We start from the raw sequence: 27,709 nt of genomic DNA on the forward strand, positions 1-27,709 counted from the left end.
AGCTCCGCCAGAGAAATCAGAGGTAGAAGTTGTCAATTTGCTTTTTGTACTTCTGGATTATGAAGTGCCTTTTAATCTTTGTCGTTGGACCTGGTGAGAGAAGGAAGCTGTTCAGGTGGGGGGATGAAGTAAGAGTCCATGTGCCCTAGGCCTGACTGGGCAACAGGCTAGGGCTGGGCTGGGGGTCACTTCTGCTGTCAGTGGGGATCAGGGAGCCCCCTTCCTGTCCCTGGGCCAGGGTGAGAATTCCACAAGTGGGTGGGTGGAGAGCACACTGCGCTCCCTGCCTGCTAGGGACCCTGTGCCCAACCCAGGAGGGACACCATCTCCCAATTTTATAGATGAGGCTCGGAGAGGGCCAGTGCTCTGAGGTCACCCAGCAAGTGCATGGCGGGGTGAACTCCCCAGCTCAGGAGTTGGCTCATCCACAGCCTGGGATGCTCTGCAGCCTCTGGTCACCAAGGGGTTTGGACTTCCCTCCGGGTGTCCTGGACAATTGCCCGAGGATCGCATTTCCAAGTTGCAGATTAAAAACAAAAACAAAAAACGAGGCTTGGAGGGACAGGTCACTTCATGAACTGTCTCCAGCGGGCACAGGATTTGAACCCAGGTTGTTCAAGGCTGTGTGCTTGCCACACTCCACCTCCCTGTAGTCCACGCTGCTGGATCACAGCTGAGTGTGGAGGGTAAGCCCCAGGGAGCACAGTACCCCCACCCTGACTTCTCCCCTCGTGGGGGTGGCCTGCAAAAATAAGCTAATGTGTAGGGTAATTTCAGTCTTGAAGTGTTAAAGAGGCAAGGAGACAGGGCAGTATAGTAGATGCAATGGTGGGTTACAGGCTTGGTAGGTTAGGGGTGATGGCAAGCTGCCATAGCCAGGGTGGTCAGGGAAGGCTGCTCTGAGGAGGTAACCTTTAGGATAAGGCCTGGATAATGGGAAGGAGCCATTCAGGCAAATAATTGAGGGGGAAGAGGGAGCAGCAGGTGCAAAGGCCCTGAGGCAGGACAGTGCCTGGAGAGTTGTGGAAACCATGAGGAGGCCTGTGCACTTGGGGTGGGGAAGTGTGAAGGAGAGGAGTTCAGACTTTTATTTCCAGAATGAGGGGTGTGCTATTCTGGGGAGGAGGGACTCTGTGTGTGTGTGTGTGTGTGTGTGTAGGGTGGTAGAAGTGGCAGCATCCCCCTCCTGGTCCATGGCTGGCCCCACAGACTCTGATTTCCAGCAAGGGGCCAGCCTCCAAGTGCCAAGGCCCCCAGCTCTCCAGGCTGCTCACCTAGCTCTCCGCCACTGATGGAAAAGTCCTTCTCCAAGATTGCCCACTTCTGAATCTTCTGAGCGTTGGAGATGGCCTGCTGATTCACAGCATTTATGCCTTTCTGGATGGCCGTGTAGACCAGGGGGTCTTGCAGCTCCAAGATCTCAGTCACAGTGGACGCCTGGCTGCCCACATCCCGGCAGAACTTGATGGCCTCCCAGGTGAGTTTGTCCAGTGGCTCTCCGGTCATCTTGTCGAACTCACACTGCCCCGAGACACCCTGGTCTCAACACCCGGCATCCACACACACTCCCTGGCCAGCCCTGAGGCCTGAGAAACGGGTCCCTCCCGCCAGATCATCCACATTACCTTCAGTGTCAACAGGATGCTCAAAAACTTGGCCTTATCTCCCACAAGCATGGCATTACTGACGATGGGGATCTTCTCCTTCACCAAATTCTCGATGGGAATGGGGGCCACGTTCTCGCCGCCAGCAGTGATGATAATTTCTGAAACAAAGCATGGCTGGTGGTGGGTTCAACCCAGACAGTACAAGAGCCCTGCCCCTTCGAGGATCAGAGGAGACAGCTGTGGGCACCAATGATCACTCACCCCAGAAGCAGAGGACCACCCCCTGCGTGTGGCCAGGACCTGCACCCTGTCCTCTTCCAAGCCATTGACCCAAAGTCTCTCAACCCCTCCTCTCCCATCTTCACGTTTTCATTAGGAGTTCAAGTCCTGGGCATTCCACCTGGACAGCTGCTTCTGAACTCCTTGACTTTTTCTTGGTTCCCCATACCCTGTTCCACACTCTCCAGGATCTTGCTTGGGAGATAGTCAGCTGCTTCTGGCTACGCCCCATCTCTCTCGCCTGCTGCTTCCATCAGTTGGCCACTCTCCCAGCCTCACCAAAGAACCTAAGTCATGTTTACCCTGGCAGGGTGTGTAGCATCCCTAATTTGGCAAGTTCTAAGAGAATCGCATCACTTTCTCCCCCACCTCTAAAATTCTTAAAGACCTCCTCCTGCCCCAGACACATCCTTTACTTGTTTTTTTTTCACTCTGGGATGCTGGCTGCTTCCTGTCCCACCCACACAGACTCTCCCCATCCCATTCCATGATCTTGCCGCTGCCCTCACCGAGGGCATTACAGCACTAGTAATAATCAGTTTGATCCCTTAATGGACATCTCTGGTGTTTCTACCAAGTGACTCCTCCAGGCTTCTCTAGGGAACTACCCTCTATCTTTCTGTGGTTTGGGTGAGATGGACTTCAGGGCTGAGCATGTGACATGTCTGATCAGTCAGCATATTCCATCCCCTAGGGTGATTCATTCTGAGGTGGGATACAGACCCAAGAAAATCCAATGAGAATCAGCCCTTAAACTTGTTGAAACTATTGGGAATGATCCACTCTTTCTTATACCTTGGGAGTTAGGATGAGCCTAGACTGTTGGCAGCCATCTTGTCACCAAATTGGAAAAGTCCTCTTCAAGAATGGCATCAACACAGAAGAGAGTTTGGTAATAGAAATTCCTTGTGGGAGTTCCCGTCGTGGCGCAGTGGTTAACGAATCCGACTAGGAACCATGAGGTTGCGGGTTCGGTCCCTGCCCTTGCTCAGTGGGTTAACGATCCGGCGTTGCTGTGAGCTGTGGTGTAGGTTGCAGACGCGGCTCGGATCCCGTGTTGCTGTGGCTCTGGCATAGGCCGGTGGCTACAGCTCCGATTCAACCCCTAGCCTGGGAACCTCCATATGTCGCTGGAGCGGCCCAAGAAATAGCAACAACAACAACAACAAAGACAAAAAGACAAAAAAAAAAAGAAAAAGAAATTCCTTGTGATGTCATTTTGGCACCTGGATCCAGCCATGCCTGAAGCAAGACCTTTGGACTTTTCTTGTTTTGAGCCAACAGCTTCACTTTTTCACCAAAACCTGTTTAAGAAGGGCCTTCTGTTGCCTATTGTGGAAATAATGCTGACATAGATCTTGTATTGAATATTTACTGCCCACATCAGGCTCAGTGCCAAATGTTCTATATCAGAGGTTGGTAAACTACAGCCTATGGGCTAAATCCAGCCTTCTGCCTGTTTTTTTTTTTTTTTTTTTTTTAATGGCCATAAGCTAAAAAGGTCTTTCTATTTTAAGATGATTGGAAGGAAATCCAAAGAAGAAAGATATTTGTGACATATGAAAATCATGACATTGGTATTGGTACTCAGCCACATCCATTGGTCTGTGTATCATCTGTAGCTGCTTTTGTACCACGACAGCTGAGTGGAGCAGCTACGACAGAGACCCTGTGTCCTGCAAATCCAAAAGTATTTATGATCGGGCCCTTTATGGGAAAAGTTGGCTGATCTCTCTTTGACATGATTTCACTTAATTCTCATTTAATTGGTAGAACTCTGTAGTTATTGTTATCCTCAAATGATAGGGGAGGGAACAGGTTTCAGGGCCAGTATGGGCTGCTTTTCCAGGTCCATCCTGCTGAGGGCCCAAGGACAGAGCTGGGGGGTATGGACTGGGGAGTCCCTGCACATCTGTGTGGGGCCTCCTGTGAAAGGTGAGGGCTGGGAGCCCTGAATGTTCAGGGTTGGCCTGCCTGCAGGAGGCCCTTGCAGAGCCCTGCCCCTGTACCTTTGATGCGGCCTGTGATGAAGAGGAAACCCTGGTTGTCCATGCGGCCCAGGTCCCCCGAGTGGAGCCAGCCTTCCTCATCGATGGCCTCCATGGTCGCATCCTCCCTCTCCAGGTAGCCCATGAAGATGTGACGGCCCCAGAGACAGATTTCCCCAACACCATCCTTGGTCTGCTGGTACAACATGTTCTTACACCCAGGGATGACTTTTCCAGAGCTGCCAGGAGATGGGGTTGGAGGAAACTGAGGCTCAGAGAGACAAAGCCACCCATCCAACTCATCCTGGGTCTGTGGGCCAGGCTCCTAACACTCTGCTCAGCTGGCCTGTGCTGGATCTGCTGCTTCACCATTTCCAGGACCTGGTGGGCATAAGGAGGTGTCCTCCATATGAAGGAGGGACAGCTGTTCAATCAAGGGAGTCAAATTCCCAAATGCTTTGTGAGCTGGGAAACCCAGCAGAGTTGTAGATTGTTTTTAATCTTCACGTAAATGGGAGGAGGACAAACTGCTCCAGAAGAGCAACAGAACCCCCTCATCTTTGAAAAACAGGCAACCTATACACAATGAACAGGGGCTGATTTCAAGTAAAACAACCAACCAGAATCTCTTTAGAGCCTAAAGTTACTTCCACAAGATGGAACTGAAATCCGGATTCTCCTGAAATTTCTCTTGCTAGTGATAACATTTGGGAGGGTGGTTTTAGGATGCAGAAAAGGAAGTATTTTCTTATTGCCTTGCTTAGATCTCTTCTACTGGCAGTTAGAAGGGCCAGGGGTCTTAGGGTTAAGTGTGGGAATTTCCTTAGTTAGCAAGAGATAAAAGGGAAAATTTGAAGAAGCTTAAAATTTACAAAGAGCTTTCTTACAACTTCCCTATTAAAAGCTTTTCTAGGAATGTGGAAAAACTCAGAAGCTATGAAAGTTTGATAAATTCAACCAGGTAAAGATACAAAAAAATCTTCACAGCAAAAAAAGAAAGAAAAAAAAAAAAACCCACCTTAACGAAAACCAAAATACCTAGGGATTTTGACAAACCTAGGGATAAAATATTTGCAATTCATATCAAAGACAAAGGGCTGATTTTCCTAATATGTAAAGAGTGCCAACAAACCAATAATAAAGGGATCAACAATCCAGTGTTTAAATTAGGTGTATGATATGGACATAGTTCAGAGAACAGGGTATACAAATGTCTTTTGAGTGTATGAGATGATTTTTTTCAACTTCCCTCATAATATAAGGAATGTAAATGAAAGTTGTGTCAAGATACCATTTTTCACCAGTTGCTTTAGCAAAATATGTGGTGCATATTCAAAGCATTCACTTTTGCTTCATTTGCAGTGACAACTGATTGGGAAAAAAGCCCTGAACATCCGCCAATAAGGAGACTAGTTAAATAAATCATGGTACATCCATCCAATGGAATACCATGCGGCTCTTAAGACATGGAACATTCTCTACAAGATAAGAATCCCTTAGTAGCCAGTTCCATTTGGTTCCTGAGCCTGGGTGGCATGAGTTAAGACTCATTGGAAGTTTGTGTTACGAATACAAATAGTAAGGGACACTATGTTATCTGGGTAGATTTGTTTCCTGAGTTCCAGTTGGCAAGTAATAGTTCAGAAAGGGAAAATTTATGTCCATTTTTACATGGAAAATGCTCCCATTTGGGATAGGTGCGTGTGTGTGTGCGTGCGCGCGCACACATATATAAAACACTACACTGCATGGTGTGGTGGTTTTGCCCCAGGGAGGGTTATGGGTTGGACTGTGTCTACTCCTCCCATTCTCCCACCTGCTGCCCAGTTCACATGTTGAAGTCCTTACCCCCAGTACCTCCGAATGTGACCTTATTGGCAACAGAATCTGTTGCAGATGTAATTAGTTAAACCAAGATGAGGTCGTACTGGATGGAGTAGGGCAGCCTTAAATCCAGTATGACTGGTGTCCTTATAAAAAGAGGATGTTTGGACACAGACACACACAGTGCCATGTGAAGCTGAAGGCAGAGATTGGGGCAGTGTTCCTACTAAGCCAAGGAATGTCCACGATTGCCAGCAAACCACCAGAAAGAAGCTGGGAGAGAGGCATGGAATGGATTCTCCCTGACAGGCTTCAGAAAGCACCGGTCCTGCGGACTCCTTGATCTCAGATTCCTAGTCTCCAGAATTGAAAGAAAATAAATTTTAGTTGTTTAACTTTGTGGAACTTTGTTAACAGTAGCCCTCATGAACTCATAAAAAATGAACTGGAGGGAGTTCCTGTCGTGGCTCAGTGGTTAATGAATCCAACTAGGAACCATGAGGTTGCGGGTTCGATCCCTGGCCTTGCTCGGTGGGTTAACAATCCGGTGTTGCCTTGAACTGTGGTAGAGGTCGCAGATGTGGCTCGGATCCCGAGTTTCGGTGGCTCTGGTGTGGGCTGGCGGCTATAGCTCTGATTAGACACCTAGCCTGGGAATCTCCACGTGCTGCGGGAATGGCCCTAGAAAAGGCAAAAATACAAAACAACAACAACAAATAAATGAACTGGAGTTTTAAGGTGGGAGAGAAGGAGCCTTTCACCTTTTTTTTTTTTTTTTTGAAAGCATTTCTTTTTTTTTTTTTTTTAATGCTAAAGGTTGGAATGTGTACCTTTCCTTCAGGATTGGGACAGTTTCACTTCTTTTTAAGGTAGGACCATTCTTTGGTTGGGGAAAAAAACCCTAATGGACATTTGGATTCTGAAAACTGATCCATGTAGGACTGTGGAGTGGCGAGGGGGAAATACTGGCTTTCAAGGTAAAATAAGAGGCAGCAGGTGGTTTTGCCACATTGGGAAGATGGAACTTAGTTTTTGCTAAGTTCAAAGGCAGCTGGGAACTGAGAAGAGAGCCATACTTGCAATATGGCAGCCGGGCGGGGGTCAGGCAGGGACACCACCAGAAGGTCCTGTGAAGGAACACGGCCCTCAGACTCAAAGCGAACTTTCTTTGGTGTTCGGTATCAATGGACTCCATCCTGCAGCCTGAGGTGAGCTGAGCTTGGGAGATGAAGGGTCCCATGGCCAAAGGAAATGAACCTGGGGTGGGCGAGCCTGGGATGGGCCCTCTGGAGGCAGAGCTTGCAAGTGACACATAGGGAGAGTCCATAGAACGTTTGTGAACCCTTGCCCTTCTCCATGGATGCTCAGATGGGAGCTTCCCACGGTCATGAAGGTTTGGGGCTTGGAGAACAGGGGTCATTCTGGAGACACCAAGTCAGGATGCATCTTAGCCCAGAGGCTTGCCGACCCTCCCATCTTCATCTCTTTGACCCCGTGTTCCTAGAGGACTGGGAGTCTGCCCAGGAGGCTTGTACCTTAGGATCTTGTAGTTCTCGTGGTTGGACAGGGTGTGGGGTCCTGAGCTTTCGGTCATGCCATATGCCTCGCCAATACGTATGTCCAGGCTCAGAAAGAATTCAGCAGTCTCTTGATTGAGGGGTGCGGCCCCACTGATGAAAATGTGGCAGTGATCCAGGCCAACGGAGCTCTTGACTTTGCTGAACACGAGGGCCTTTGCCATGCGGTAGCTCACGGGAGTGTCATGTCTCCTGTGAACAAGAATGCCAAGGAGGGTTTTAGAGCCATGGGGGCCCAAGGGGGCTGATGGGACCCAGCTGGAGAAGGCTAAGCCCCCTTACTCACTGCCCTCCCTGCCTGGCCTCACTGGACCTATCACTTACCCCATCATCCTTTTTGTGTTGACCTTGAAGCCAGTAGTTCTTGCCCATGAAAACACCTTTTTCCTCAAGCTTGAAGATTTGTCAATAGCTTCCTTTATCTTCTCGTGCATCTTCTCCCAAATTCGGGGCACGCCCAGGAAGGCGGTAGGCTTTACCTCCTGCAAAGTGTTGACCAAGGTGCCCTCCAGGGGCAGAGCTGGGTTAGCCACACCTGCACCACAGATGGCCATCTCTGCTCAGCCACTCAGCTCAGCCCAGGAGAACCTTCTCTTGGCTTATCAGACCAGGGGGAGCTCCTGACGCAAGGGAGCCAACCCAATGGCTGGCCAGTAGCCAGTCAGATTTTCATGCTTTCTCTGGGAATTTGGTAGAGAGCACAGACTAGTAAACTATTTTGGGAAGGCAACGTGACAGTACTATCAACATTTTAAATGCAGCGTGGCAACATCACTTCTGTGGGTGACAGAATTCAGCTGAATAAAAGACTCAGGTACCCAGAGAAGCACATGTGTTGTGCATCATTTTGGAGGATTAGCTAAAGAACTGTGGCCCAAGGAGTTCCCGTCGTGGTGCAGTGGTTAACGAATCTGACTAAGAACCACGAGGTTGCGGGTTTGGTCCCTGCCCTTGCTCAGTGGGTTGACGATCCGGCATTGCCGTGAGCTGCAGTGTAGTTTGCAGACACGGCTCGGATCCCACATTGCTGTGGCTCTGGCGTAGGCTGGTGGCTACAGCTCCGATTTGACCCCTAGCCTGGGAACCTCCATATGCCACGGGAGTGGCCCTAGAAAAGGCAAAGAGACAAAAAAAAAAAAAAAAAGAAAGAAAGAAAAAAGAAATGGTGGCCCAAGCATGCAGTGGAGTGTTGTGCACCTATAAGCAGAAATGCAAGATTCTCCCCCAAATTAATCTATAGGTTCAATACAATCCCTATCAAAAATAGCCAAGCTATTTCTTATAAAGGGACAAGCTGATTTTAAGATTAAATGCAAATGCAGATGACCTAGAATGACCTAGAATGGAGGATTCAACACAGGTGCGGGAGGAAGGGATGTCCCTGCGTGACAGCCTGTAGAAGGCACTCTTGATGTCTGGTTCAGATCTCTGCCAGTCCACAGCCACCTCCTTCTTCAGAGAATTGCCTTTACTCAGAAATGCCTGGGAAGTCTTGCACCCCCATCAGCACACGCACCTATAGCCATTGCAATCTGAGATGGGGGTACAAAAGCCCAGGTGCCTTGCCTCAAAGTAGTACTCCTGTGGTGCCATTCATGCTTCAGAGCTTCCCGTGGCATCAGTCTGAATAAGGGCAATTCCACTTATGCTCCAACAAGAACGTATTCCCCTGCCTTATCCCGGTCCCCTCCCTCCCTTACAGTTTTCACCTGAGAGCTCCTGTTCAATTCATTACAAAAATCCCCACCCCATGTCAGGTTCTGCTTTTTGGGGGCCCAGCCCAAGACAACAAGCAGTCCTTCTTAGGGCAGAAGGATGGAGGAGAAAATAATGCAATAGATATTTGAACATTTGGGAAATACTGATAAGCATGTGACAGTTGAGACGGAGCTACTGGACAGGTATACAGAAAACTTCCACCAAATTGGAAGAGAGAGGCAACTGCTAACTCTGGGAAAAACACAAGGTCATACCAGACAAGAAATGTAATCATGTAGTAAACTCCTTGGCTCCATTAACCAGGAGTTATTTTCATTGAGAGGATGGGAAAAGGGAAAGTGAGTGAAGGTGGGAGCATGAGGGAGTTAAATCCTCACCTACTGCAATAGAAAGGTAATAGATAATATTTAAAAGTACATAAATCAGAGTTCCTGTTGTTGCTCAGTGGTAGCGAACCCAACTAGTATCCATTAGGACAGTTTCTATCCCTGGCCCCGATCAGTGGGTTAAGGCATCCAGTGTTGCCATGAGCTGTGGTGCAGGTTGCAGATGCAGCTCAGATCTGGCATGGCTGTGGCTGTGGCTGTGGCTGTGGCCAGCAGCTGCAGTTCCTATTAGACCCCCCTACCCTGGGAAATTCCCTGTACTTCAGGTGCGGACCTAAAAAGCAAAAAGCAAAAAAAAAAAAGTATAAAAATCAAGAAAAAATTATGTATTTTTAAAAAGCTGGAGGTAAATGGCAAAAGAAATCTCTCTCTCTTTTTTTTTTCTGTCTTTTTGCTATTTCTTGGGCTGCTCCCAAGGCATATGGAGGTTCCCAGGCTAGGGGTCAAATCGGAGCTGTAGCCACTGGCCTACGCCAGAGCCACAGCAACGCTGGATCCAAGCCATGTCTGCAACCTACACCACAGCTCACGGCAATGCCGGATCGTCAACCCACTGAGCAAGGGCAGGGACCGAACCCTCAACCTCATGGTTCCTAGTCGGATTCGTTAACCACTGAGCCATGACAGGAACTCCCAGAAATCTCTTGAAAATTGCCTTTAGAGGGTGATTAGGACCCTGCTATTCTCCAGAATCCCTTATCTCAAACTCTTGGGGCCAGATGTTTGGGATTTAGTGTTCTCTGGCCTTCAGAAAGGTAGTATGGTGTGTACTTCATTTGTTAAATGAATCCCACAGTGATGTCTGGACAAGCCAGCTGAAATCCATCACTTTAACATTTTTGCAGATACCCATATTCCCAATAAGTGGGATAAAATAGCTTCACGTCAGTTCAGCTCAGATTTTACTGCTCCAAATATTTGGCCTGGGGAGCTTTTTGGAGTTGGGAATACTGGCTTTAAAAGAAACTCCAAACTACACACATACACACGCTCCACCTTCAACATCATTCACATCTTAGTCTTAGGTTGTACCGTGTACAGTCTGCACAACCATATACAAACACCATGACTCGAATAAAGATAAAAACTAGAAGGTGGTCCACTGTTTCACAGGCTGCTACCTGGGAGCATAAGGTGATAGAGAAGGAACCCCCCCCAGATCCGGGGCTTGGGGGAGCTACCCACTTGGCTCGACCACCCTCAGCCTTAGTACCTTGAGTGCATTTGGTTGAGCAAAGTAGATGAAAGCCCCAACCTTCATGGGTATCCACACATCCATCATCTGAGCTGCAATATGGCTGAGAGGAAGGTAGCTGACCACCACCTCCTGCCTTTCGCAGGCGTAAGCCAGATTGTATTCCCTCGCTGCAGCTCCCGCCATCCACGTGATCTGCAACACAAACTGAGCTTGCAACCCACTGCGCCTCCATCCTTGCCTGAGGGCCATTTAAATGCAGTTATTTAGCGGAGTTCCTGTTATGGCTCTGTGGTAACGAAGCCAACTAGTATCCGTGAGGATGCAGGTTTGATCCCTGGCCTTGTTCAGTGGGTTAAGGATCTGGTGTTGCTGTCAGCTGATGTAGGCTGGCAGCTGCAGCTCTGATTAGACCCCTAGCCTAGGAATTTACATGTGCCACAGGCACGGCCCTAAAATGACCAAAAAAAAAAAAAAAAAAAAAGCAGTTACTTAGCAAATAGCACCTTCTATGTGGTAGGCACTGCTCTCATACTTTACAAACATTGAGTCATTTAATCATCATCTTAACACATGGAGATTGATCATTTCTCCCCATTTGACAGATGGGGAACCAGAAGCGCAGAGTAGTTAACCAGCTTGCCTGAGGCTAGGAGGAGCTGTCAGATTCAGCAGGCAGTGGGGGTTGGGGGGTAATTACCAGACACTCAAGGGCCCAACTATAGACCCTTAGAGTCAGAATGTCTATCCGGAGAATCAGAAATCTGAAGGATTCAATGAGTGTTCCAGGATCAAATCCTGACTCCACAGTTTACTGGTTGACTGACCCTGGCCGTTTGCTTAAAATCCCTTGCAGCCTCTATTTTCTCATCTGTAAAATGGGCACAGAGGCTCCTTGTGCCCAGTATAAAGCTGTGAAACCAATACTACCCACAAACACTCATAATCCACCCAAAAAGGCCATCCATAATCCCTTTGCATAAACTCTCCAACAATGTGTGCTACTGTTTTACTTTCTCCAACACATACCTTGATGTAAATTTTAGCAAACCTATAATTTTTTAATCTACATTTCTTACTGGTGTCATAAATCTCTGGCAAACAGTCACCTTGTTAATCCAGCCACACAGACCTCTACACTGTTCCTCCAACACTTCAGGCAAGGTCCTGCCTCAGGGCCTTTGCACTGGCTGTTCCCGCTGCCTGGGATGTTCTTCCTGCAACCTTCTCCACAACTGACTCCTTAGATGCTGAGCTTCTGCTTAAATGTCGCCTCCTTAGAGGGGCTGTCTCACCTTGCCCACACTGAAGTTTCCAGCATCTATCTAATCCCCTCGGTACTACTCACCATGGCCTGGTGAGTTTTATTTGTGCATTCCCTGTCTGTCTTCCCCAGGGATGTGACTGGGTCTACTTGGTTCAAAGCTGTTTTCCCAGCACATAGTAGGTGCCCAGTAAATTTGTGTTGAATGAATGAATGAGGAAATAGGACATTTAAATGCAATGAAGTGTATACTAAGCACTTGGCCCACAGTAGGCCCTCAAGATTCGTCCCCTCTTCTTTCTCTGGGCCTCAGAATGGAAGGATTTCACCTCTGCCCTGATAAGCTCTGTCACTCACAGTGGACCAAGGAACCCAGCTGATTGAGAAAAGGGGCTACGTGTGTGTAGACCATGATTTACACTGGTTTAGACACTCCTGGGTTCAGATCCTGGCTGAGGCCTTTCTTTGCTCCCTGACCCTGAGCAAGTCATTTCCCTTCTCCAAGCCTCAGTTTCCCCATCTGTAAAAGGGGTCAAGGACACAGCTTTACCTTGGGCTTCTGTGAGGGGTTAAGGGTGTATCTCCACGTGGCACAGAACCCTATAAATAGAAGAAACTGTCCACATAGGTTGAGAATATGGGACTAGTTCTTAACTTCTCGCTCTAAAGATGATGATAATTTTAAAAATAATCATTGCTGACATCAGTGTGGCTCACTGCATGCCAGGCAGTGTCCTGAGCATTTTATGTCTCTGTGGTTGGTTAGAGACACCTGCAGATGCTCTGCCACCCCTGCCATTCAGAGCTGGAATCTGTCTTCCTTTTCCTTCACAGGGCTGGTCTAGTGACTTGTTTTGAGTAACAGATGGGAACACCGTGTAACTTGTGACACTCAGCCCCATTAGACTGGCCTTTGGGTCAGGGTGTGTGTGCTCTCGGGGGAGCCAGTGCCATGCTGAGAAGTTCAATACCCTCGAAGCCTCCATGCTGTGAAGAAGCCCAAGGCTACGAGACATGTGAGTGAAGCCCTTCCAGCCCAGCCTGGCCACCAGTGGAGTAACCCCAGCTGACACTCTGTGGGGCTGAAAAGACACTCCACCAAGCCCTGCCCAAATTTCAGACCCAGCAATAATATATTGTTGGTGTTTTAAGTCACTACGTTCTAGGATGGTTTGTTACACAGCCATAGCTAACTGACACATACAGGAAATAATTTCATCTTCATAGCAGCTCTACGAGGTAGCAGCCATTCTTGACCCCATTTTACAGATGGGGAAACTGCAGCCCAGAGAAGTCAAGGAAGTCTTCTCAGGTGACGCAGATAGCAGGTGGGAGAGCCAGGGACTCAGCTTTTGTCAGCCCTCTGCAAGGAGATGGTCTCACCAGACACAAAGCCACTGGGAACGTGGACGCTGGCCAGGGTGGGGTGGGGGACTAAACTAATCAGACTCTTTCCATTCATTCATTCCACACAGTGGATTGAGTCCTGCCATACACCGAGCACTAAAGACACAGCAGTGAGCAAGACAGACAACCCCTGTCCGCAGGGAGCTGATATTCATGATAAGTGACTGTCTAATATGTCAATGTAAGAAGAACAGTAACCAAAGAGGGATTGGGGGGCTAATGGGGTGGGGGGGTTGTTATTTTGTTTGCAATTTTAAACATGGATGTCAGAGAGGGCTTCATGGAGGTGGTGACATTTGAACAGGGACTCGGGAAAGGTGAAGGAATGAGCCACGTGGGTCTCAGTGCAAAGGCTAATGTGTGCTGCCAACTATTAAGCTAGGCTGGTGGGGAAAGTGCTTATAAAGCAGAAACGCTTCCATTTAAAACTAGGAATTTCAGAGTTCCCGTTGTGGCTTGGTGGGTTGGAGACCCAGTGTTATCTCAGTGGGGATCCGGGTTCATTGCCTGGCCTTGCTCAGTGGGTTGAGGATCTGGTGTTGCCACAAGTTGTGGCATGCATCGAGAATGCAGCTTGGATCTGGTGTTGCTGTGGCTGTGGTTTGGACAGGGACTACAGCTCCAATTCCACCCCTAGCCTGAGAGCTTCCATATGCCGCAAGTGCAGCCCTAAAAAGACAAAAAACAAAACCAATAAAAACTAGCAATTTTATTCTGACTCACAGAAAAGAGTGTGTTTGGTACATGTCCTGCGAGACACTTCCCTGCTTTTAAAATTTATACATGTGCACATCACTCGCTGCCATTTTTCGGTATTTAACAAAAGCAGCCTTGTGTTCTGCTTACTGTTTTTCAACACGTTTGCATTGATCACACCTTTGGATATCTTTACACCTTAGCCACATAGATGTACAGTGTAGTTGAAAATGTGGACTGTGGTGCCAGCCTGTCTGGGTTCAGATCCTGGCTCTGCCATACTGCTTGCTGTGTGACCTGGGCCAAACAGCTTAACCTCTCTGGGCTTCAGCTTTCCCAGCTGTGGAAACAGCATCTGCCTGAAAGAACGGGTAGAACTGCAGAATCGCTGCGAGGATTTACTACATGTAAAACTCTTCAGAACAGCCCCCGGCATGTAGTGAGTGTGCAGCAGAAATGAAGTATCACTGTCTTTCTTAATCCTAAAAACAAACAAACAAACAACAAACAAAAAAACCAAGAGCTTTATCAAGGTGTAATTGAGATGCCCACATTTGAAGTGTACAGTTTGGCACTTCGGTATTGGCCATAGGTCTACACCCGTGATGCCATCACCACCATCCAGATGGTGACAATTTCCATCGCTCTTTTGAGGCCCCCTTGCCCTCCTTAGGCAGCTACCGATCTGCTTTTGGTCCCTGCAGAGAAGTCAGCATTTTCTAGGGTTGAGATCTTTTAGCATGTACTTCTGTTATTCTTTCCTAACAGTGATCTAAATTCCCATCAGCTTTGGGCTCCATCCATACGTACATGAGTTTCTCAAAGCACACAGACTTCCTCGAGCAACTAAAACATCAACTTCTGCTTCACCTCTAAAACACAGTGTGTCTACTGCTCTTGCCTGTACTTATTTTATCAAACCCAGTTCTGAGCTCTCTACAAATGTTAACTCATTTAGGGAGTTCCTTTTGTGGCTCAGCAGGTTAAGAACCGAACACAGTGTCCATGAGGATGTGAGTTCAATCCCTGGTCTCGCTTAGTGGGTTAAGGATCCAGCTTTGCCACAAGCCATGGCGTAGGCCGGCACCTGCAGCTCTGATTCACCCTTAGTCTGGGAGCTTCCATATGCCACAGCTGTGGCCCTAAAAAGAAAAAAAAATTATTAAATCTCCAGATTAACCCATGAGGCCAGGACTGTGACATCACACCCGTTTTACAGATGAGGAAATTGAGGCTTGGAGATGTCAGGTGTCCTGCCCAAGATCGCAGAGCCAGGTCTGCTCCCAAGTCCTTGATCTCAGCCCCTGCCCTGGGCTGCCCCTCTCCAAAGCATTTGCATAAGTCTCTATGCCCCACAGATTAGTGACCCACTGTGTACTGGGCCTGTAAATGCCACTGTGCCCCCATGGATCAAGAACAAAAGTAGCCTGAAGGCTGCTGCCCTGGACTGCAGGGACCCTGGATACTGCAGAGTCCATCTCTGTTGGCAGAGGTGGCACTTACGTTGTCATGGCTGAGCATCACCCCCTTGGGGTTGCCTACGGTCCCAGAGGTGTAGATGATCACAGCACACTGGTTGGCCTTCTGGTTCCTTATGATCTGGTCCAGCTGGGCATCGGGGATGCTTCTCCCAAGTTCCATAAAATCATCCCACTGTGGAAGGAAAAAGTAAGCAGAGGGTGGGGACTCGAGGGGTGTGAGAGGGGACCTCCCCAGCAAGGAGCTCCTCTTCCCTGGTCACATCTTGCCCCATTGGCTGCTTCTGAAGCATGATTCCCGGTGGGAAAAAAGGCTTAGGCTGTGCCAGCCCCGGTATCTCTTACAAAAGCCCTAAGATGTTTGCTTCTGTTCCTCCATTTCCTGGGCAGGCTGCTCAAGTTCTCCGTGCCTCAGTTTCCTCATGGGTAAAATGGGAATGACATCAAGACCCATCTCCGTGGGTGGTTCTAAGCAGTGAATGTGTTAATATATGTAAAATGCTCACAACAGTGGGCTTCGAAATTATTTGTTCTCTGCCTTCCTAGATTCCACTGGCACCCCAAACTTCTTAGTTACCAGATTGATGTGGCTGAGGGTGACCCTGATTGGTTTATGACAGAGGGTCCCCTTTGCCCAGTGCCACAGTGGTTGGACTGGATCTGGCCACATGACCTCAGGTGATCCAATCACAGTGAAGGTCAGGGCTTCATGAATGAGTCATCCAGGCATTAATGGGATGTAGCGCTGGAGTTCTCTGCTGGTGCAGTGGGTTAAGGATGCACTGTCCCTGCTGTCGCCCAGGTTGCCACTGCAACGCAGATTCTATCCCTGGCCCAGGAACTTCTGCATGCTGCAGGTGCGGCCAAAAAAAAAAAAAACGAAAAACAAAAAAAGCTGCTGGACCATCTCAGGACTGTGAGGGGAAGCAAGGCTAGAGTGGAGCCCAGATATCAAGAGAGCAAAATGGAGCCTAGATCACATAATTTGAGCCCCTGGTTACAGCCATGCCTGAAGTCCACACCTGATTGTAGTTATATGAGCCAACATATGATCTTTTAAGCTTGATCTGTTTGAGGTCAGGCTTTTGTCACCTGCAGCCAAAGATATCCTGGCTGATGATAGATACATCATCTCCCTGTGGCAGATGAAGGAGCTATAAAGCTCAAAGTAGGTTAGTTACTTGCCCAGGATCACAAAGCAAGTAGACAGAGAAACTAGCATTCTCACCCAAGACGGTCTGACTCCAGAGCCTGTGCTCTTAACTACCTTAGAATTTGGTGGCTCAGAAGGAACTCTTGGGCTTTGTGGACCAAATTTCACATGAGACTTGCAAAAATTCTACCCCTGAGCCCCCAGCAAGGCTCTGGATGAGGGTAAATGTCCTGCCTACAAGGTAGAAGCACTCCAGAAATGGCCAGCATTGCCTGCCACCTGCCTAGAGGAATGTGGGCCCCATCAGAAAGGGCAGGGGGCTTTGCCCAGTCCATCTCTAATGGGGTAGGGTGATGGTGAGAGGAGCAGCCCTTTGAGGGACCCTGTCCTTTCCCTGAGAGATGCTCCAAGCCCTCCCCACCAAAGTGTGATTCCCTCACAGCTTGTGCTTGGCTCCATCCTCCCATGGCTACAAGTGACTGGATTGGGCAGACACCAGACCCAGTCTGGTCCAATCTAGCCCTCCCTCTTGAAAATCTGGAATTGGTTCTGTATCTAATGCCAGGCATCATAACTGGATCTCTGTTGCTTGCACCCCAGCATTTTCTGACTCTAGAAGACCCTTAGGCAGAGTGAATTTTTCCAAAAAAAGTGACAAAATTTGTGGTGTCACACGCTATTCAGAGGCTCTGCTCTTCCCTCAGTAAGAGGTAGAGCCTGTGTCTGAATCTTGACCTTGATGGGCAGTATGTCACTTCCAAGAATAGGTTTTTGAAGGCATGACAGTTTCCACCTGGATATTTCTCTCCCTCAAAACATTCCCTCTGGAGACTTGAGCCACCAGACAAGTCTCGAGGTCTTGAAATCATCATGCTGGAGAAGTCACACGGAGACACAGCACAGAGATAGAGAAGGGTGCTGGAGGAGCCCTAGCTGCAGGGTCAAGACCAGAGTGAGGACCCAGGCCGTCTCCTTGAGTGCAAAATATTAGGAGATGCCAAAAAAAGCTTGGTAATCAAGATAAATAATATTTTAATGCAATATTTTATAAGTCACTATCAAAGCAAAGCAAATCCGGGATGCATGAGAAACATCAACATTTTAATTAAGGCAAGCTCCAGCAAGGCTGTTAGTCCAAGCCATAGCAGAAGCATGTGCCGCTGTATACATATCTGTATGTATTAAAAATGGCCAAGGGTTTAAATCAAAATATTGATGACTTTGCATCCATGAAAGCCTGGAAAGTAAATTTATCATAAATTCTGGTTTGAATATACATTTAATATTTAAACAATGCTGTGGGTTCTAACACACCTAATCTTCAGTGATGCAGTATTTTTTCAAATTACCCTAATGATCTGAAGAAAACTAATAATAAGATGATTGGTGTTGTCTTATGGCATCAGTTTCTGGGGTGATTTGTTACACAGTGGTAAATAATCACTCTCTAGTAAATCAGACCCTCCAGGCAAGAAAAAAATTCTCTCAAAAGCCTCACCCCCTTTCCTGGTATGGCTCTGCCCTCTCGCTCACCACCCAATTCCTCTGACAGTCCCCACCCACTTCCCTCTGGTATGGCCCGACCCTCTCCCTTGCTCATCACCCACTTCCCTTGAGAGTGGTGAACTTCCCTTTCAAGGTGGTGCCCTCCTCTTTGCTCCGTGCCCCCTCTCACACTTACAGAATACAGGTTGTTAGATTTGCTCTCCTTCACTGGCACTTTGTACTGGATGATTGCTTTTAGGGTCTCCATCCTGCTCTTTGGAATCTGAAAGAAAGTTATACATGGACCTCATGGCAGCCCACCTCCAAGAGAGTGCATCCCAACCTCTCCCACAGGGATCCCGGCCACTTTCCCTTCCCCTGCCCAAGGGAAAACATGGCTCTTTGCCTTGACTGACACTAAGCAGCCTGGACTTAGGACCACTGGCTTCTTTGTGGTCCTTGAAGATGAGGGCAACAGCTCCTGAATTCTGCTGCTCAGAGTTGTGGCTTTTGGTTGATGAATTGAAGGTCAGCGCTCCTGGCTCTTCCTCTCCTGGCATCTTCACCATGCAGCCAAGATCCCACTCACCTTCTGGTTGGAGTCAGGCCACAGAAGTCCTCCATGAAGGTGTCTAGGACCTGGGTGGGCTCAGAACCCTCTACCTAAACCTAGGACCATAAGGCTCAGGGGACCAGGCCTGTGGGATTCTTGTCCCCTGTGCTTGCAAAGGAAGGAGTGTACCTCTCTGACATTTCTAGCCAATCCAACGAGGGGGTCACTTCCAGCATCCAGTACGCAGATTATCATTAGACCCAAGTCTCTGGCGTGGACAGAGGGAAGAGATGACAGAAGTGCTTGTAAACACTGGACAAGAGTTTTTCAGAGAGAGAAGGAGCAGACATCAGAAAGCCTGAAGCAGGCAGCAGCTGGGATGGGTGAGAGAGAGGAAAAGTCCAGGATGTCTGGAATGGAGGTGGAAGGGGGATGGCGAAGGGAGGAGGCAAGAAAGGATGTGAGGGCGAGGGAGGCCGAACTTTGGAGGAGTCTGCATTTTGTTCTAAAGGAAGAAGAAAAGCACTGGGGAGTTACAAGCTGTGGTTATCACCCAGCATCACAGACCTCCAGGTAGAGCTGAGTATCCACTTTGGGAGGAGCGCACCGGGTGCCTGGCTTTGAGTCTTTCAGACAGAGCAACCAGAATGACAGATCTCTTCCCAACTGCATCTTTGGTGAAACTAAGAGACAGGAAGCACTCAGATACTGCTTTATGCAAGTAAGGCTGAATATACCAGAAGGAGGATGGGAAGTCAGAATAGTAAGGCGGCTACAGGGGGAAGGAGGGAGCATGAGGCATTTTCTAACAGTGGAGAAACCCAAATCATAAGCTAGTATTCACAGCAAGAAGGAGAAGGCGGAGTTCCCGTCATGGCGCAGTGGTTGACGAATCCGACTGGGAACCATGAGGTTGAGGGTTCGATCCCTGGCCTTGCTCAGTGGGTTGAGGATCCGGTGTTGCCATGAGCTGTGGTGTGGGTTGCAGACGCGGCTCAGATCCTGTGTTGCTGTGGCTCTGGTGTAGGCGGGCAGCTATAGCTCCGATTCGACCCCTAGCCTGGGAACCTCCATATGCTGTGGGAGCGGCCCAAGAAATGGCAAAAAGACAAAAAAAAAAAAAAAAAGGAAGGAGAAAGCAACCCCTCCCCCCACTGGCCAGTCCTTACCCATCACCCACCCCACGGTGTGTTCTGCCATGAACAGGTCGGGCAGGGCCAGACTGAGTATGGGGACCAGAGCATCCTGCCTGAAGAAAGCAGTTTCAAAAAGTAGAACTCTAGGAGTTCCCTGAGGGTCTAATGGTTAGGACTTGGCACTTTCACTGCTGCAGCCTAGGTTCAATCCTTGGTCTGGGAACTGAGATCCACATCAATCAGCTGCAGGCCATGGCCAAAAAAAAAAAAGAAAAAAGAAAAAAAGTCTATCCTCATGAACCAGGTCAAGATGTAGGCAATGAAGGAGGCCTGGTGGTACAAGATGTCCTATTTCACGGAGTCTGGCTGGATTTCACTGAGTCTGGAAATCTACCCTAAATTCAGAGAAGTTAAAATGTGGGGAAAACATATGGCCCATGGTGTTCAGAGGATGCCATCAAATCCAGGACATCTCAACTCCAGAAGTGTTAAAAAGTGCAACTCAGAAGGTGACATGTGGCATTAAAGAAATAGTCACAGAGGCTCTGGGACTGAGGTGAGGGATGAATCTGGTCATCTAGGCTCCCCCCCCCCACCCCAAGGACTCCTCTCCCCTTAGGGCCGTTCTGCCAAAAGCTGGTTCAGGCACCTACAGCTCATTCAAACACAAGACTTCGGAAAGGTTTCTACAACATCCATACAAAGATATCACAAGGGGAAAAAAAAAAAGGACTAAGAGAATAAAAGAAAGATCAGATTTCACTTGTGCACAATGAAAGCCACCACAAAGCAAAGGGAAATCACCACCCAATCTTCCAACAGAAAATGTAAACTCTAACAAGGTCATCGGATCTCGGAAGGAAGAATACAAAACAAACATGTAGGCCCTGAGTGGAGAGCCAGGCACCAGAGAGCAGAGACACAGGAAGGGATCAAACTTCGAAGAGAAGCCTAAGAGAAAGACAAAAGCATTTCAAAAAGGAGAACGATTATAGGAGATGAAAAGTGCAAGGATTACAAGGCTCAAAAGAACTACATTTCTGCAGTTCCCTGGTGGCTCATTGGGTTGAGGATCCAGTGTTGTCACTGCTGTGGCTCAGATCACTGCTGTGATTCTGGTTTGATCCCTGACCTGGGAACTTTTGCATATCGAGGGCACAGGCAAAAACAGGGAAAAAAAAGGGGGGTAGTTCCTGTCGTGGTGCAGCGATAACTAATCCGACAATTATATGTGAGGATGTGGGTTTGATCCGTGGCTTCTCTCAGCGGATTAAGGATCCGGTGTTGCTGTGAGCTGTGGTGTAGGTTGCAGACTTGGCTTGGATCTGGCGTTAATGTGGCTCTGGTGTTGGACAGCAGCTACAGCTCCAATTCAACCTGTAGCCTGTGAACCTGCATATGCCACAGATGCGGCCTTAAAAAGCTGGAAGGAAGGAAGGAAAGAAGGAAAACAACTACACTTCTACAAGAAAATGAATAAACAATGGCCTCTACATGAAAGAACACACAGACACATTTTAAAAATGAAAGCTGCGTAGGAATTGAATGTGAATTGGAAATTAAACTCATCCACTCCAGCCCCCAACACCCGCATTTCCCAGTGTCAGGTGGCACTGGGTGGGGGGTTTACCGCAAGGATTTTCTGCAACTGCATGTCATTTTCCACCATCAGGATGTTCACTTTGGCATGAGTAATGACGTATTGACAGGCATCCGTGGAGTTGGTGGCGTAAATACCAACGCAGAAGCCCCTGGGAAAAGAAGACCCACGCACAGGTGTATACACGCACCGTAAGTCAACAGTGTCCTGGAAGGGGAGGGGAGGGGAAAGGTTCTGCAGGTGAGTTCTGAGTTTGCAGCCTTGGCCTCACAACTTGCCAGTGACGAAAAGGACAAAAATGACAGTGATGTTGAGAGTATAGACTCCTGTGATGTCATTATGACATGGATCATGGAGCCCTCATTGTATCCCATTTTACGGATGAGGAAACTGGGCTCAGGGCAGGGAAGTCACTTGTTCAGAGTCCTCTAGCAAATAAAAGGTGGGGTTTGAACACACCCCCCCCCAACCTGTTCCCTTCATTCACAACCTTTTGTTCTTGCTTTTCACCCTTCTGTCCTGGTTTGTGTTTGCATTCCCCTGCTGGCTGAAGAGGGCAAGGATCTTCTCAAGTGCTTATTGGCTGTGTCCCTTTGTGCTGTTTCTGTTGAAGTCTCTTGCCCATTTAAAATCTTGTTGTGTTTGTATTCCTGGGTTGTCAAGGCACCCTCTGTATTTGAGCTGCGAGTCTTTTGTCTGATTGGGGTGTGTGTTTGTCTTGCCTGCCTGTCTGGGCTGCATCTGCAACCCTGTTCCCATCTCGGGGAAGCAGCCCAGGGCTGCTAGACCTGGAGTAGCAGCCCCCCTGTCCCAACCGTCCCAGGGAATGGAGCCCAGGGTCTTACCCTGCTAAGATGGCACCAAGAGCAGCGATCAACCACTCGACGGAGTTAAACCCCAGGATACCGACCGAGTGGAAAGGCTCCAAGCCCAACTGGGAAGGCAAAAGCAGACAAACAGAAAACAGAAACAGAGTTGGTTTGCTTGCTGGTGGGATCTGCTCATTGGGAGGTGAAAGCAGACCTCCAGGCCCATGGAATCACATGGGGGAAAACCAGCATTGAGACTAAAATATGGAGTGTGATGTTTTGGGGGCCATTGGGAGGCTGGCTTACCTCCCTCTACATAATACCCCCTTTGTTTATTCTAATTTTTTTTTTTTTTGGTCTTTCTGTCTTTGAGGGCCCCACCCATGGCACATGGAGGTTCCCAGGCTAGGAGTCCAATCGGAGCTGTAGCCGCTAGCCTGTGCCACAGCCACAGCAACACGGGATCTGAGCCACGTCTGCAACCTACACCACAGCTCACAGGAACGCTGGATCCTTAACCCATTGACCGAGGTCAGGGATGGAACGCACGTCCTCATGGATGCTAGCTGGGTTCGCTAAATGCTGAGCCACGATGGGAACTCCTGTTTATTCTAATTTAAATTTTGTTTTTTGTCTTTTGTTGTTGTTATTGTTGTTGTTGTTGCTATTTCTTGGGCCGCTCCCACGGCATATGGAGGTTCCCAGGCTAGGGGTCGAATCGGAGCTGCAGCCACCGGCCTAGCCAGAGCCACAGCAACGTGGGATCCGAGCCGCGTCTGCAACCTACACCACAGCTCACGGCAACGCCGGATCGTTAACCCACTGAGCAAGGGCAGGGACCGAACCCGCAACCTCATGGTTCCTAGTCGGATTCGTTAATCACTGCGCCACGACGGGAACTCCTAAATTTTTTAAATTAAAAATTTGGCCCCAGCGTGCAGTGAATTGATGTGGGATCTCAGTTCCTAGACCAGGAATCGAACCCAGGCTTCAGGGGCAAAAGCAATGAATCCTAACCACCAGACCACAGGAGAACCCCCTCTAAATTTTGCGTATTTTATTTTATAACTGTTTTAGCCACCTTTAAGCGCACAGCTCAGCGGCATTAAGCACATTCACATTGTTGTGCAACCATCCCACTGTCATCTCTGGAACTTTCTCATCTTCCCAAACCAAGACTCTGTTCCCATGAAACACTAACTCCCATCCCCTCTCCCAGCCCCTGACCCCACCATCTATTCTATCTCTGTGGATTTAACTCCTCTGGGGACCTTATATAAGAGGAATCATTTGTCATTTTTTGTGTCTGGCTTCTTTCACTTAGTTTAATGTTCCCCTCTTCATCCATGCATGTTGTAGCAGGTGTCAGAATTTCACTCCAGTTTAGAGCTAACACTGCATTGTATGAACAGACAGCATTGTGTTTATCCATCTATCCATGGGCACTTGAGTTGCTTCCACCTTTTGCCTATTGGGAATCAAGCTGCTGTGAACATGGGTGTCCACACATCTGTTTGAGTCCCTCTTTTCAATTCTTTTGGACGTGTACCCAGAAGTAGAATTGCTGGATCATATAAGACAATTCATAGTTTTTCATTTTGTTTTTTTTTGTTGTTATTTTATATATTTATTTATTTTAGGGCTGTACCTGTAGCATATGGAGGTTCCCAGGCTACAGGTCAAATTGGAGCTGTAGCTGCCAGCCTACACCACAGCCACAGCAACACCAGATCCGAGCCTCGTCTGCGACCTACACCACAGCTCATGGCAATGCTGGATCCTTAACCCACTGAGTGAGGCCAGGGATCGAACCCATGTCTTCATGGATACTATTCGGATTCATTAACCACAGAGCCATGATGGGAGTGCCTGCAGTTTAATTTTGTGAGGAACCACCAGACTGTCTTCCAAGGTGGCTGCCCCCTTTTACATTCCTACTGGTGGTGCATGGGGGCTCTAGTCTCTCCATGTCCTCACCAACACTTGTTATTTTATGTTCTTTTTGTTTGTTTGTTTGTTTTTTTATGGCTGCACCTGGGGCATATGGAGGTTCTCAGGCTAGGGGTTGAATGGGAGCTGTAGCCGCTGGCCCACAACCACAGCAATGCAGGATCCGAGCTGCATCTGCAACCTACACCACAGCTCATGGCAACGCCAGATCCTTAACCCACTGAGGAGGCCAGGGATCAAACCTGTGTCCTCATGGATCCTAGTCAGATTCATTTCTGCTGAGCCACGATGAGAACTCCTGTTGCTTTTTTTTTTTCCCCCTAATTAACCATCGTAGTGAATTTATCTTTATTTTTCATCATAACAATACTCAAAGAGTGATGCTCTATCTTGCTGATAAATTGCATTTCTGAAGGTGTAGCCTTGATCTGAATGTGCTCAAAAATGAATCAGGAGACCCAGATGTGAGGGCAGTCAGTTTTGGGGGAAGCCCCCCCGTTCTTGTCCTGGAAACTCCCAATTTTGTTGGCACTTCTAGTCATTTGGAGCCAGAGTGGCTATGACCTGCTGTTCTCAGGGAAAACTTAAGCCTTTGGAGGGCATCTGCCTGCTGGTGCTTCAAAACATGATGCCAGGCATTTCTGCTTCGTGAGTCAAAGGCTGTCTTCACTGTAGACAGAATGTCTCTATTAATGTGTAGATAAACAGTCTTATTTCTGATTGGGTCCCTGAGGTTTAGGTTTAGGTCCTCGAACTCCAGAACTAAGGGCATAACTAAAGAAAACCATCTTCTGGGACCAGCTAACCACAGTGCTATGGTATTGGAACGGGGCAGCCAAGAAGAAACTCAGCCTCAGAAGATGCTTCCTAATCCTGACCTCTCAGTCTCTTGATGAAGACTCACGGGCAACAGTGGAGGGGAGAGAGGATCTTGGGTCTAGGTCAAAATGTGATCAGATTTCCTGTAAATCAAAACCATCAGGAGATAGCCATTTTACAATATGAGATGCCTGTTATGTCCATTATCTGGCTGCATGACCCATCACCACAAATGTGGCGGCTTCAAACATCACACATTACCCCAGTGTCCACAGGTCAGGACTTGAGCAGCAGCCTAACTGGAGGTTTCCAGGCTAAGAGTTGATTGGGAGCTGTAGCTGCCGGGTTCTCTGCCTAGGATCTCTCAAAGCTACCACCAAAGGTATCAGTGGGGACTGTGATCTCTGAAGCTTGGGGGCCTCCCCACCCTTGCAGGTTGTTTGCAGAATTCATTTCCTTGTAGTTGAATGATAGAGATCCTGTTCTCTTGCTGCCTGCCAACTGAGGACTGCTCTCACCTCCTAGAGGCTGTTTTCCATCCCCACTACATGACCCTCTCCAAACATGCCAGTTTGTTTCAAGGAGAGCAAGAGAATCTCTAGTTTAAGGGTTCACCTGATTAGGTCAGGCCCACCCTGTGTGCCTGCCCTTTTTGATGAACTCAGAGTCAACAGATTAGAGACCTTGGTACACCTGCAGAATCTCTTCAGTTTTGCCACCACATGAAGGAAATCCCATCATGGTCACAAGTCCTGTCCACAGTCACAGGGAGAAGATTTTACAGCATAAGCCCACCAAGAGTTTGGGAATCTTGGAAGAGTCATCTTAGAATTCTGCCTGCCAAGCGGGAGGGGGAGGAAGTGGGATGGGCAGGGAGTTTGGGGTTAATAGATGCAAACTATTACATCTAGAATGGATGAGCAGTGAGGTCCTAATGTACAGCGCAGGGAACTATGTCCAATCTCTTGGGATGGAATATGATGGAAGATAATATGAGAAAAAAGAATGTACATACCTGTACAACTGAGTCACTATGCTGTATAGCAGAAAGTGGCACAACACTATAAATCAACTATACCAATAATTTTTTAAAAAAGAATTCTACCCGACGTGCCTATCACATTGGCCCAGATGAACATTTTTTGGCCATCCCACAGCACATGAAACTTCCCAGGCCAGGGGTTGAACCTGTGCCACAACAGCAACCCAAGCCACAGCAGTGACGATGCTGGATCCTTGACCTGCTGAACCACCAGAGAACTCTGCAGATGAATATTTTTGACAACATTGTGTTGGCAAGAGTGTACATAAGCAGATTCTCATACACTGTGAGTGGACATAAAAGGGCACTTCTTGTAGGAATTCATTGTTCAAAGAAGGTTCACTGGGCACCATGTATGGTAGCAAAAGTCTGGAAACAACTTAATGCCCACCAGTAGGGGACTGGTTAAAGCAACACTCTTACATATGTATTTGCAGTTGTTGGAAAGAATATGGATTTAAAAAAATAATAAAATTGAGGAGTTCCCGCTGTGGTGTGATGGGATTGGCAGCATCTTGGGAGTGCTGGGTCGCCAGTTCAATCCCCAGCCCAGCACAGTGGGTTAAGGACCCGGCATTTCCACAGCTGTGGCTTAGGTCACGACTACGGCACGGATAGGATCCCTGGCCTGGGAACTCATATGCCACAGGGTGGTGAAAAATGAAAAAAATCAACATGGGGGGACCTCAGAATGCAGCAACCAGCCTCCAAGATGGTCCCCAATGAGTCTCATTTGGCATTTGTGTTCTTGTGTAATTCCCACCCATATTGTATAGAGGTCCTTGTAACCAGTAGAATGTGGAAGAAGTGATAGTGTGTCATTACTGAGATTAGGTTATAAAAAAATACCTTGGTTCCCATCTGGTTCACTCCCTTTCTTGGATCATTCATTCTGGGGGAAGCTGGCTGCCATGTTGTGAGGACACTCAAGCAGTCCTATGGCGAAGGCCATAGAGGAAGGAACTGAGAGTCAGCCAAGAGTCCTGCCAAGAGTCAGCCATGTAAAGAAGCTTAGCAGTGGGCCCTCCCGCCCCAGTCAAGCCTTCAGATGATGCAGCCCAGGCTAACAGCTGAATATAACCTCATGAGAGATCCTGAACCTGAAACATCCAATTAAATCACTCCTGGATTCCTGACCCACAGAAACAGAGAGATAATAAATGCTTGTCATTTTGAGTCACTAAGTTTAGGGGGAAATTGCTATGCAGCAGAAGCTGGCTAATACATATATTTACTGTGCTAATGGGAGAAAAAACAAGATGCAGACCCTTGGGTATAGTATGCTACCATGTGTGTAAAAATCTGCATATAACAAATTACATACACGTAATTTATTCCCCAGAACACACACACACACACACACACACACACACACACACACACACACACACACACACACACACACACTGCAAATGGTGGCTGCCTCCATAAGAGAAGGGTCAAAGGTTGGAAGGAAATTTTTCACCAAGTTAACCTTTGTATCTTGGGATGTCTTGTGCATTTTGTCCCATATGTATGTATACATAGAATGAGCGATTTAGTGCATGATGAACAAATGAAAGAACGAATAGCTCACTTACCTTCATCATGGCCTTCCCTGCCTTCCGACAAGCCTCGTAATACTGGTTGAAATTCAGAACTTCCCACTGTTCATTCTTCTTCGATGCAAGGGCTGGGTAAGTCCCAAATCGGCTGACTGACTCCCGAAAAAATTCAGGGATGGTCATGGGGGTCTCATGGCC

The 27,709-nt window shown here is 48.0% G+C and overlaps 1 protein-coding gene across 1 annotated transcript; it reads right to left on the bottom strand.

Annotated features, from left to right (window-relative positions):
- ACSBG2 (acyl-CoA synthetase bubblegum family member 2) lies at positions 1–27,709 on the bottom strand. Its single transcript, XM_047774443.1, has 12 exons — positions 27,548–27,709; positions 22,193–22,281; positions 21,378–21,498; positions 18,255–18,341; positions 15,446–15,595; positions 10,594–10,770; positions 7,600–7,781; positions 7,234–7,467; positions 3,896–4,113; positions 1,626–1,765; positions 1,275–1,521; positions 1–90 (listed from the first exon to the last, which is right to left on the bottom strand). The coding sequence occupies exons 1-12, from the start codon at positions 27,692–27,694 to the stop codon at positions 17–19; spliced, it is 1,866 nt and encodes a 621-aa protein (XP_047630399.1). The 5' UTR covers positions 27,695–27,709; the 3' UTR covers positions 1–16.

The sequence above is a fragment of the Phacochoerus africanus genome, chromosome 4 (genome assembly GCF_016906955.1).
Source record: "Phacochoerus africanus isolate WHEZ1 chromosome 4, ROS_Pafr_v1, whole genome shotgun sequence".
Lineage (NCBI taxonomy): Eukaryota > Metazoa > Chordata > Mammalia > Artiodactyla > Suidae > Phacochoerus > Phacochoerus africanus.

What these genes read in the sequence shown, in the direction of transcription:
- ACSBG2 (XM_047774443.1), bottom strand. Translation starts at nt 27,694, where the DNA reads ATGACCATCCCTGAATTTTTTCGGGAGTCAGTCAGCCGATTTGGGACT. An exon ending in CAGGGAAGGCCATGATGAAG is followed by an intron (nt 22,282 to 27,547) that starts GTAAGTGAGCTA and finishes TTGCCTTCCCAG; the next exon opens with TTGGGCTTGGAGCCTTTCCA. An exon ending in CTCAACCAAATGCACTCAAG is followed by an intron (nt 7,782 to 10,593) that starts GTACTAAGGCTG and finishes CTGCCCCTGGAG; the next exon opens with GGCACCTTGGTCAACACTTT.